Source organism: Arachis hypogaea, chromosome 12 (assembly GCF_003086295.3).
Source record: "Arachis hypogaea cultivar Tifrunner chromosome 12, arahy.Tifrunner.gnm2.J5K5, whole genome shotgun sequence".
NCBI classification, from domain to species: Eukaryota; Viridiplantae; Streptophyta; class Magnoliopsida; order Fabales; family Fabaceae; genus Arachis; species Arachis hypogaea.
The window spans coordinates 101,316,781-101,329,562 of NC_092047.1; the positions used below are offsets into that span (position 1 = coordinate 101,316,781).

Sequence of the window (12,782 nt, forward strand, 5' to 3'; positions counted from 1 at the left end):
CAGATAAACGCAGATGAGTTTTTATCCTCTGAAAGAGATTGTGTTGTATTTGCAGTCTCTTCAAATGCGTTGTATTTGGGTGTTGAAGCAAGTTTGAGGTCAGCTTTCATAATTTTCTTGGTAGAATCAGAAGTCTCCTTTTAATACTTTGTCTAACACATCTAGTGATTCTTAACCTGCCATAGCATGGTTTTAACTTGGCTGTGGAAGATCTTTTATCTCCTCATACAGTCATACTAGAATGCAATAACATATTTGACTCTTGTAAAGTACATTTTCAAAATTTTGTTGCAGTTTTATGCAGGGGGTCTAGGGAAAAGTTGGATTGGGGCTAACTCGGTTAAACTAACTTGGTTCATGGTTGACAATTTTGTCAACTAAAATGACTCATCCATATAATTAGATTTACAGGGTCTAGATAGAGCTTTATTTAAACCGAGGAAACAAATACAAATTTGCAAGGCGACGGTTTTGAACTATATACATTATATATAGAAAAATAAAATGCTATGCATATATCTGCACAATCTCTTTTATCTTAGTATGTAAAAGTTAAGACTATTGATTAGGTTCGCTAATGGCTTGAGCAAGATTTTCTGATTCTCTCATTAAAATGTACTAGTTAGTAGCGGTCTAAAAGTTAAGTGCATCTCATGTTGCATCATCTATGGAGCCAATACTTGTATTACCCCTGCCATCAATTTTACATGATATACAAAGTGTGTAAACATAACTTAGTGCATCATACATTTTTTGGTGACTAAACAAGGAAAGAAACAAAGCAAAAACTATTCTAAATCCGAGCGGATGATTCGTTGGAGATCAACACTAAGCTCAGACCAAATAACATGATTAGAGTTACTCTTGGCACCATATTTAGCCATCCAATCCGCAGCTCTATTTGCTTCTCGGGACACCCATTCAACGTGAACAAGCCAAGGACGAGATAAAAGTTCCTGAATCTTGTGAACTAAATCTGTTACTTCAGATGGATACCTACTTGTAAGCTCATGCATGATGGGCAGAATGTCAAGGCAATCTGTCTCACATATAATATCCCTCAAACCGCAATCCCAAGCTAAAACCAGCCCCCTCCAAGCAGCAAATAATTCACATCTGATTATAGACCAAGGGGGAATGCTTCCAGAGCAGCCCGAGATTCAATCTCCCTTAGAATTTAGTGCATCATACATTAAAAGTTTAAAACCATTTAATGATATATATTTAATAGAAATTAATAAATATAAAATTATACTAAAACTACTGGTAAATTTTATCTTTCTTTAGCTTATTCTTACGTGCATCTTCAACTCGTAAGTGCCAATAGTCCTTGATCATCTAAAAACATCTTCACCCTATTAATGATTGGTATCATCATACTCTTTGAATTTTCGTTTTGTATGTGACTTCAAATTTTTCTGAAAATAAGATATGAACATTAGACAATTAGCAAATGAGCAAAAAATAAGCACAAAAAATACCTTTGAGAAATTTTGTTTTTAAAAAATATGGACAGAACTAAATTGTGTTTTTAAAATAACATTTGTAGATATTTAGACAATGAGCACTTACTTTTGAGAAATTCTTGTTTACTCCTTGAAGTAAATCATTTTCTTCTCCATCATGAACAATGATATTTCCATCTGCTACCATATCATCACCACAAACAATACCTTCAGCTTGTTGCTCTGCATATATGAGATAAACTGCTGTCTTCTTCACAGTGAATCCTAATCCGGAAGAAACAACAATCTGCACTTTGTCACCAGCTTCAAGGTTCGCTATTACTTTCTGCCATTCATCATCTCTAAGTGAAGCCAGTGTATCTCCATCGTAGAGAAAAGGGGTGGTCTTTGTATGATTTATGATACACAAATTTTTAATGATAGGGCCTTCTAAAGGTACAATGTTTGAGGAAGAAGAATAGATGATACACAACATCACTGACTTTAACTTATGCCCATTCACCTGAGGGATGTCAAAAATTACAAAAGAACCTTCACAACTGAATGTTAACCAATCAGGATTCTTGTTGCCAGGAAGCAAGCAATCTCCAGGTACTCTTGCATTAAACTTCTGTATAATGAAAAACATACTTCAGTATTGGAATTTTAAGTATTAGGTATAAATAGTTAATTTCATGACTTAGTTTGAATTAGGTGCCAATGAGTAATAGCTCAAACGGCATAGACTCCCCATACTCAATTAAGAGGTTGCGGGTTTGAGTCTCCTATCTTTCCAAATTTTGCTAATGAGTAATAGCTCAAATGGCATATACTCCCCATACTCAATTAAGAGGTTGCGGGTTTGAGTCTCCTATCTTTCCAAATTTTTTGCCAATGAGTAATAGCTCAAATGGCATAGTCTCCCCATACTCAAATAAGAGGTTGCGGGTTCAAGTCTCATATCTTTGGTAAAAAAAAAAAAAAAGAATTAGGTGAATTACATACATTTGTAACGATTAAGATGCAAAGACAATACCCTAAATATTTTGACTATGACAAAATGGACTGCAAAGAACAAAAGTTGTTCAATAAAAATTTAGACCTGCTTAGATTATTTTGTCAAACACCCATAATATTTTGGAGAACCACAAGGGACTTTAATTCTTTAGAAATCCATTTTATCAGGGTCAAAATCTTTCGGGTACATATTTTGGCAGTACACGAAAGAGAGATTTTTCTATTATTATGAGATAAAATAAAGATACAACAAGATATCATTTTTATTTTGTTAAAAAAAATGAATGAGATAAAATAATTTAATTCTGAGTTTTAGGATGGACCATATCATATATTAGCATTTTCTAATATTTTGAAATACCTTCTAAAACATTTTAAAAAAGATAGAGATGTTAAACTATTTTGATGATAGAACAAAAGGTAAATTGGTAGAAAAAGATAGAAACAAACCTGCAAAATATTTTCCCTAAGTAACTCTGTGACTGAACAACTCATTCCCATTTGAATTAAAATTGAATTCAAGGAATTTTCTGATTCAATAATGTCATCTTCACTGCAGTAACCAATTAATGATGAGCTACTCCCTTTTGAGATATTTGAAGCACTTGATGTTACTTTCATTTCATTGCAGTTTGTGACATCAAAAGTATTAGAAACTACATCTCCTATAATTTGAAGTTGTGAGCCACATTCCAGCCTAACATTCTGGACCTGTGGAAGCTCTCTGATGATGGATGATAGGCCTTGAGAGTTGCTATTTGGTACTATTAAGGAAACAAGATTTGACAAGTCCAAAAATGTTTGCACTTGGGGTGAGAAGTTATTTGTTGGAGAGGTCCATGACCAAATGATTGAAGGAAACACATTGCGCGATAATCCTTTAAAGTCACACAGAGAAACATACACAATGCTTTTTAATCTTAGAAGTGCATGAGGCACTTGTGTTATGGCAGTTTTATCTGCCATCAAAGTTGTCAATGATTCCATTTGTTCTATGTCTTCCTCTAATTTATCAATCAATGAACATCCTGAAAGAATGAGAGTTTTGAGAGATTTCAACTTGTAGATACTTCTTGGAAGTACACGAAGCCCCGAACACCCTTTCAAATTGATTAGAAGAACTTGCTTGAGATGTTCAATGGTATGAGAAACCAAAGTCAACTTTGGGCAATATTTGAGTATTAACTTTTCAAGATTGGGCATATTTGAAAAGTCAGGAGTTTGTGTCAAGTGTTGAGAATGACTAAGATTGAGAATTTTTAGATTCTTCATCATCTGCAAGAATTTTAAGGAGATGAATTCATGAACTAAAAAAAACACTAGATTTGAATATATGAAAATTCACTTGAATTGTTTTTAGAAATTTGTTAATAGGTATATACTTTTTTATATAAGAATTTCATTAATATGAGAAAACAGCAATACAGAAAAGGTGGGGGAATAGGGTTCTCATATAAAAAAACAAAACACAAAACAAACACCTATAAGAATACAAAGCTCTCCAATCTTTCAACATGTCTAAAAAGATCATGAGCTTTGTTCATGAAGTTTTCTTTGTTAGAGGTTTGCTATGTCCAACCACAAAAGTAAATAAAAGTCAGAATTTATACCTGACCCTTCTTCCATACAAGGTCGAGTTTGCTATATTTGAAGTCAATAGCAACTAAATTTCCTTGATCAAAGTTTGCAGTTGTATATTCTGAAGGACATTCATGCCAGCACAACCATCGAAGATCCGTTGAAAGGTATTTAAAGTCTCCAACAAGTTGCACATTTGTAAACTGAAGCAATCTCAGTCTCTTCATCTCCTTAAATGCTTCTGCCTTTAACTGAGTTGGATTCAATGACTTTGGCAGGTTCAAAGCAAGTCCCTCAATAGCTTTTGTTCCCTATAAATGATAGGAACCAAAAAGTAAAATTAGATTAAGGGTAGCTAAAATAGCACTAAAAAATTGGAAAAAAAGTCAAATAACTAAAACTCCAATCAGGTGGAATGATAAAAATTCAAGAGAACAGAATATAATTGAAGTTCCACTCCCTTGTTTGAAAATATAATTAAAAATGATGAAACAAAAGTTTTCACAATATATCATTGTTGTTATATGAATTTGAAAATATACTTGAAATTCTTACCATGTCTTTTGATAATACATTAAGCACTTCATCTGGATTCCACAACCTACTACGTTCCTCAGGTTTCATTGGCAAACTCTCGCGAATAATTTCTCTTCCCATGTCTCGCAGCAAACCATGCATGCCAAGTTTTCCCTTAGTGTCCACAGTAATAAGGCATCGTTCCATAAGAATATTTATTCCAATGTCAGCTGAATGCCCGCAGCCATTTAATATATCAGTTACATCATTTTTGTCCATTCCAATAAAGAAAAATGCTACATCAAGAAATATTTCTCTATTCCTATCATCACTTAGACCATCAAAACTTATTTTAAGCTTCTTCTGTACATCGTTGTTTGGAATAGTTTTGAGTTTATTCAAAACACTCTTCCATTCACATACTTTCCTATTAAACAGATGTGACCCAATTACCTCAAGAGCCAGTGGCAATCTCTCACAATATGAAACAACTTCATTAGCAAGTGAAGCAAACTCTTCTTTTGGACATGGTTCTTTGAATGCATGCCAGCTAAAAAGTTCCATGGATTCTTTGTCATTTAACTCTTTCATACTATATAACTTATCAACTCTAAGACAACGAAGAAGATGTTCATCTCTTGTTGTGATGATTATTGTGCTCCCAGGACAGAACCATTTATGACTTGCAGCTAAAGAATTTAGCTGCTCCAATTTGTCCACATCATCAAGTACAAGAAGTATCCTTTTCTGGCCAAGTCTTCTCTCTAATATTGATTTTCCAGATTCAGTGTTTTCAATCTTTATTTTCGTTGTCTTGTAGATAGCAGAAAGAAGTTGTTGTTGTAAATGAAGAATTCCATTATCTTGATCCCAAACTTCTCTTATATTTAGGAGGAAACACCGACCTTCAAACTCACGGAAAATTTTATTATAAACCGCTTTGGCAATGGTTGTTTTACCACACCCTCCCATGCCCCATATACCAAGTAGTAGAGGATTTTCTTGGTGCTGGTCTTTTAATAGTTGAATCACCTCTTCAACACGAGATTCAACTCCTACAGGATGATTAGCAACGAACAATTCCTTCATTTCCAGCATATGAGTAACTTGTTCAACAATGTTCTTAATATCCTCACTTTCATTCCTGCACCGTAGGCACTAGAGATTATACACACAGTAAGAGAAGATTTACAACTTTCTCAAGGTGTTTTAGTTTCATTGTAAGTATAGTGTTGCTTAAAGAAAATAAACACACGCAAGTTAGACAAAATTAAGTTGAATTATATCAGTAAGAATTTCATATGCTTTTATATCGGAAGAAATTTTAAAGAAAAAGAATCTTAGTATGCAATTCCTAAATTTAGAATTTGTCCAAACTTTATATATTTAAACACCTGTAGATAGAATAGAGAGATTCCTGCAAAATATGAAGGATATTAATTAATTTACTTGGATTTTCGGATGACAAACCCTGCAATGCACCCAACTTCACGGAGTGCTTTCCTCCAACTCTGCTCCTTGCCTTTTATTTTATCCGGGCATCTTTTCATAAGATTATCAAAAGCTTGTCCAAACTTACCAGTCTGATTTCGCACTTCCGAGGGATCTATATGGTAGAATACTGGCAGCACCTTTTGAGTTTTGTTTTTACAACATATCATGATGTCTTCCAACTCTTGCAAACACCATCTTGAAAATGCATAATTTGGTGACAGAATAATGATAGAAGTTTTAGACTCTCCAATTGCTTTCAGAAGCGAGATTGAGAGTTTTTCCCCTCTTGCTAGCCCGTTTTCATCCTTGAAAACATAGATACCGGCATTTTCAAGAGATGCATAAAGATGTGAGATGAACTTTGAGCGAGTTTCTTTGCCTCGAAAGCTCAAGAATACATCATATGGCCTTTGCTGCATAAGTTTTTAAATGTGAAAATAAAACACACTGAACTAACTTTCGGACAAGTATTAAATCTATGCAGCATACACTATAAACTGAATTAAAAGTAGGATACATTCACCTTAATTAAAAGTTTTTTAACTATTTATTATATTAAAAAAATTATTTTTATTATTAATGAATTTATTGAGTTGCAATTTTTTTTCTTTCTTTGTTATGTTCCAAAACGAGATTCAAAAACAAATGGCAACTATAAATCAATTTATGTGCTTATAAACCATAACATCCTACAAACCTGAGGCTCAATCGATGATTGCTTCATATACATTTCTCTTCCGATGTCTTGTAGCAAACGATTCATGCAAAGCTTGTCCTCATCAAACCACACAAGACTATGCTCTTCAAGTCCTTTAATTGCTCTTGGTGCAGCATTATGTCCAGCTTCTTGTAATATCTGACTTATATCATTTCGATTCATTCCAATAAAGAGATGTCTCAAATAAGCTAGTTCAAGGAATATTTTCTTTTCTTCAGATCCAACAGAATCTATGTTTTCTTTTAAAACCTGCCATACATCTTGAAAGGGTAATCTTTTGAAGCTGTCCAATACATTCTCCCACTCTTGTATACTTTTTTCAGATACAGCAGAGCCAACACACACAAGAGCCAGTGGCAGTCCATCAGAATATTCAATTGCATAATTAATAAGACCAGAAAAACTTCTTTCAGGAGTGGCTTTGTTGAATGCGCTCCAACTAAAAAGCTCAACACATTCGTTGTAGTCCATTTCTTTCACTCTATATATATGATTAACTCCAATCTCATGAAGTCGATCGTGTTTAGTCCTTGTCGTGATGATTATTATACTCCCTGGACCAAAGCATTCAGGAATTACTGGCAAAACCTCCAGCTCTCTTTCACTTCTCATATTATCAAGTATAAGAAGTACCTTTAAGCAACGAAGTCCTTCCCACCATATATTTCTTGTTGAGTCGAAGTTTTGCGCTTTTGTTTTAACTTGGTCTTTCAAAAACAAAAGAAGCCTCTCTTCTTTAAATTTGGAAGCCAACCATATTGGATAATCCCCCTTCCCATCCTGGATGTCTGGGACAAATCTCCTCACCTCGAAATTGTGCCTAATTTGGTTGTAGAGGGCTTTGGCAATTGTAGTTTTACCTATTCCCGCCATTCCCCATATTGCTATTATGAGGACACCATCTGCTTTCTGATTGTTTAAGAGTTGAATCAAATCTTGCACACGAGAGTCAACTCCCACCGGATGCTTTGCAATGAATAATTTTGTTGAATCTATCAAGGATGTAACATGTCCAACTATATGGCTCATAACTTCTCTGTTATTCCTGAAAAAAATATAAATATAAAACATAATCATTAACCAATAATACAAATGATTGGGGATATTAGTTAAGTTAGAAAGTTTGTTAGAAATATTGATAGCTGTCACTATGCTGTTAGGTAGTTATGCAAATCACCTATTATTTCCAAATCAAAAAAAAAAAAATACAAAAATAAAAAATAAAAAACACCGATAATTAAAAATTAATAATGTCTAATCAAATTTGTTACAAAAAAAAAAATCAAATTTGTAACCACACATTGAATCAATATTCCTATATTTATTATATTTTACCATTATAAACAATACAATAAATTTATAATCCCCAATAATTAATTTTTATAAATAACTTCTTTTTTTTTTTACCAAAGATAAGAGACTTGAACCCGCAACCTCTTAATTAAGTATGGGGAGATTATGCCATTTGAGCTATTACTCATTGGCTTCTATAAATAACTTATTAAATGTAATAAACATCCATATTACATTACAAATGTCATAATAATATAATTAATCATAATAAATTTTATGTTATAGATATTCAAATTCCATAATATTTGACCTACTTATATAAGTCTCTTATCACTATTTCTTCAAATAACATCAAATTTAGCACAAGAAATTTATTTCTGAACTATACAACATCTCAAACTTACTCAATGGAGCATCATTCTTTGGACAATATTACCAAACAAACAGACAATTGGTTTATCAAAGTTTGCGTAGTTCGTCTATGAAAAACATTAACAACCACAGATGAAAAGTAACCTCTTTGCTTAGAAATGATTATATTAGATGAAAAGAAGACAACTACATTTGTGGCACATATAATCAAACTCCACAATATCCAACAATAAGGTAATTTTATATACTTTTCATAATCCTATCTATCAAATTATTAGTTACTAACCCAATACTTATTTCACATCAAAGTGCTACAATAATTTTTGTACTATTTGATGGCGAAGAAAAAAAAATTGTAAGGCACAACTGCTTCAAAAGTAATGACACTCTAGAAAAGTAATGACATGGAAGCACCGCCTCAATTGAAAAATTTGTGCAACCTTACATTTATATTTGAATTCAAAATAAATGATTTTAATTCCAAAAAAGGTTGTCAACAATACATTGTTACCAAGACATTTGTTCCAACCAAAAACACTGAACCTCAACACCTATTACAACAAATAAAACAGGTGATACTTCAAAAAAAATCTCTTATTCAAGACATCATTTTTATTTTTAATTTATATTATTCATTGATTATAGGAACCAACTTCGCCAATACTAATCTCATCAGACGAATATCACATTCTCATCAAGAGATTAAGGAGAAAGAAAATCATACAAATTCAAAACACATCTTCGGAAGGAGAACATACATGCAAAGATAAAACAAACAACATAATAGAAAGTGCATACAACTCAACAATTCATAAAGAACATGTCTTTCCAAGAACCTACGATAGAAAGAAGAAAACAACAACTCTAACAACAACCAATAAAAAAAAAAAGAACAAGTGCCACATAAGAAGACTAAATCCATCAACTAAAACAAATGCAAAAATTAAACCACCAAATAAAAATATCACTTTGTATAACTCCACCATCCAAATCTTTTGTACTACAAATTATTTTAAATAAAACATCTTTCAAATTTAACTTTAGTTTACATATATTTAATTTAATTCTACAAAATATAACAATTTTTAATATTTATTATATACTACCATTAATTTATCGTCCCGTCCCGCGTATCACGCGGGTCTCATTCTAGTTATACTGTTGGATTACTAAATTAAAGAAACTAGAATAAAGAAATTGATTTTATGACTAAGTGATAGTCAAAAATAATAAATTTTGGAGAAAAGAATAAATAAGTCTTTGACTTTTTGATCCACTGATATTTAAGTCCTTGAAGATTTGAAAATACATTTAAGTTTCTGACCTTTTTCAAAACTTAGACATATTGATCCCTCATATTCATTTGGGTCTGTCAAACTTAAAGGAAAAATCAAATGTGACTTACGTTGTATGACCTGGTTGATACAGAGATGCACACGTGAGAGAGAGTTTAAAATGGAACAAATTAAACCCAGAGATTAATGTGTACAGATTTTAAAAAGATCAAGAAATTAAATGTATTTTTAAATTCCCGAATTTAAATATCCACACACCAAAAAGGCAAGAAGTTAGGAATAGATTTATCATTTTCTCTAAATTTTAATTTTTTTATACTATTAGAATTTAGATTTTAGAATTTAGTTTAGAATTAGCCAAATGTTGACAAAAAAAAATAATAAATTTTGTTAGTCGCTCGTTTTACTCGTTCTCGCTATCTTTGTTTTCTCTGCCAACTCTCTTCAAACCCTCTCACTCTCTAGTACCTTCACAAACATTGTTCAATATGCACATTTATCAGAGGAACATGATAAGAATTGAATGACAAAATCACGTTCACTCTAGTCTCCAACAAGCCAAAGATACTCAAAAGGTCATGGCTGATCAAGAATAAAGATCAAAGCATTAAAAAACATGGGAGATTTTAATTACCAGATATCTGGAAGAAACCTGGGTAAAATGGAAGCAGCTTGTCGAAGGGCGGTCCCATAACTCAACATCCTGTTTTCATCCCTTGAGATTCCTTGCAGAGTTCGCGACAAAATCTCCCCAAAATGACCGCTCAGATTGCATACTTCGGAGAGATCCAAGCAATAGAACACGGGCACAACCTTCTGAACTTTCCTCCGATGACACTCCATTATTTTCACGAGTTCTTGCAAGTACAAGGTTGATTCAGCATAAGCTATTGTGAAAACTATGATAGAAACTCTGCATCGTTCGATTGCGTCAGATATATTAGTCTTGGGCTCGGTGCGGTCTGCTAAAACATGCAGTCCAACACTTTTGAGTGCATCATAGAGACCTGAAATAAAAGGATGAAGGAGCTGCAGTCCGAAACTAATGTAAGCATCATATATGAATTGGGGTTCCTGGTTTTGGGAAGACATAGCAGCGACTGGTTAAAAGTGATGCTCTGACTCAAATCATATACAAGCTGAGGCTTAGGAGGCTTATGGAGGAGGCTGGAAGATCTTTTGTCAGTTCGTAGGAAGTTAGAGAAGAAGTCAACAGGGACTTGATACCTTCTTTGTGAAGCAAATCAAGTCAATGATAGTAGTCACTCCTCGGGGGTGGGTTGGTATTCATTGTTTAATTTTATTTTTTATTATTTTTTTTTATATTTATTTTTATTTCTATTTATAAAATTAATAATTTAATAGTGAAAAATCACACTTAATTTTTTCAAGGGGTTAAAAAAAATATATGAACACGGACACTTCGCTGAGTTATCGTATCCGCGTGTCGGATACGCGGGGACACATTTTGGACACGACATTCACCGACACTTGTCCGACACGCGTGTCTGTTGTGTCCAATCATGTCTTAATAAAAAATAAAAAATTCTTCTCCGGACAGGACACACCTAAATATCATCACGTGTCCGCGTGTCCAGTCTTATTTTTAACATATATTCTTAAAATAAATTTAGATATAGTATATATTATTATTTATTAAAATAAAAAATATTTTAAATACTTGATATAATTAAAATAAGACAATTAAAATAAATAAAAATTTTAATTTATATTTTAATATCAATAAAATATCAAAATATCATTACAATTTATCTAAAAAATACTTTATATTTTATATATATGCGTATCCCCGTGTCATATAAGATTTTAAAATTCACATGTCGGCGTGTCCCATATCGTGTCGTGTCCCGTGTCCGTGTCAGTATCCGTGCATCATAGAAAAAAAAATTAAGAAACCATTCCCATCACTCCTCACTATGACACGGTTGGGACTTGGACATGCAATGTTGTCTCTATAACACATTAATGTTAATGTTCAGCTGCTTTTCTATTAATTTAAAACGATTAATTTTTATAATTTTATTTTTAAAATTATAAATTTAATAAAATAATTTAAACATTAAAAATAAAAATAAAAATTTTATAAATTATTTAATTTTTAAAAAGTATAAAATTTATAAATTTAAATAAATAAAATATTAAATATATTTATTATATTATTATGTATAATAAAATAAAAATAAAAATTTAGAAACATTATTTATAATTAACTATATAAAAATGTTGTTAAGTTTATTTATTTATTTTTAATAGTATTTAATTTAAAATAGAGATAAAAATTTATATTTAAAATACTTTTTATTTTTATGTATAATTTCAATTGATATAAAATATTTTTTATTTTATATTTAATTTTTTAAATTATCTTTAATTTAATATTTTTTAAATTAGTTTATTAATTTTATTATATCCTCTCACTATATCAAACACTATTCTTTTTTTTATTATATATTATTCTCTATACACATACCTATCATTATCTCATCGTCATTATTATATTACCTTGTTCTCCTTTCTCATTTTTTTCTTCTCCTTTTACATTCTTTTCATCCGATCGTAATTAATTATCCCAAGTATCATCATCGCAATTTCTACTCTTGTCTATCACTTTGATTTATAACCATCTATTGTATTAACTTCTATGAATTGTTAAAATTTTGCTAAAAGAATTAAGACATAAAGCATTTAAAACTTTTTTAGATTATTAAAATTTGATATGAGTAATCCTAAAAAACAATATCATAAAATATATCATTTTCAACTAAAATAATTAAAAATAGTACATAATTGTAAGCTTTTTAACTAATAATTATAAATTTAAGTTGTAGTGTAATATAGTACCTTGAGACAGCAATCATTGCTATCCACATTTAAGTGTGTGTTTGGATTGACATTGGTCAAACTAGAATTTGAATAAAAGTGATTTTGTAGAATTGATTTTGGGTAGAAGTGAGTTGTACAAACATGATTTATGTTTGGCAACTTTTACTAAAATGGATTTTGATAAAATAAATATTGTTTGGATAATATTAA

General features: G+C 31.4%; 1 protein-coding gene across 2 annotated transcripts; it reads right to left on the bottom strand.

Annotated features, from left to right (window-relative positions):
- Nucleotides 1-656: 656 nt before the first annotated feature.
- LOC112727917 (disease resistance protein RPP2A) lies at nucleotides 657-10,988 on the bottom strand. Of its 2 annotated transcripts, XR_011868794.1 has the most exons (9): nucleotides 10,363-10,988; nucleotides 6,748-7,813; nucleotides 6,006-6,463; nucleotides 4,596-5,700; nucleotides 4,073-4,351; nucleotides 2,913-3,737; nucleotides 1,573-2,076; nucleotides 1,299-1,418; nucleotides 657-1,169 (listed from the first exon to the last, which is right to left on the bottom strand). XR_011868794.1 is itself a non-coding variant. In XM_072209574.1 (8 exons), exons 1-8 carry the CDS (start codon nucleotides 10,818-10,820, stop codon nucleotides 1,359-1,361), a joined length of 4,755 nt encoding a protein of 1,584 aa, XP_072065675.1. In that variant the 5' UTR covers nucleotides 10,821-10,988; the 3' UTR covers nucleotides 657-1,358. The 2 variants fall into 2 exon arrangements, 1 of the variants encoding a protein (XP_072065675.1); XM_072209574.1 differs by having other exon boundaries at nucleotides 657-1,418.
- Nucleotides 10,989-12,782: the final 1,794 nt, after the last annotated feature.

What these genes read in the sequence shown, in the direction of transcription:
- LOC112727917 (XM_072209574.1), bottom strand. Translation starts at nt 10,820, where the DNA reads ATGTCTTCCCAAAACCAGGAACCCCAATTCATATATGATGCTTACATT. An exon ending in AATCATCGATTGAGCCTCAG is followed by an intron (nt 6,464 to 6,747) that starts GTTTGTAGGATG and finishes AAACTTATGCAG; the next exon opens with CAAAGGCCATATGATGTATT. An exon ending in TTTGTCATCCGAAAATCCAA is followed by an intron (nt 5,701 to 6,005) that starts GTAAATTAATTA and finishes CCTACGGTGCAG; the next exon opens with GAATGAAAGTGAGGATATTA.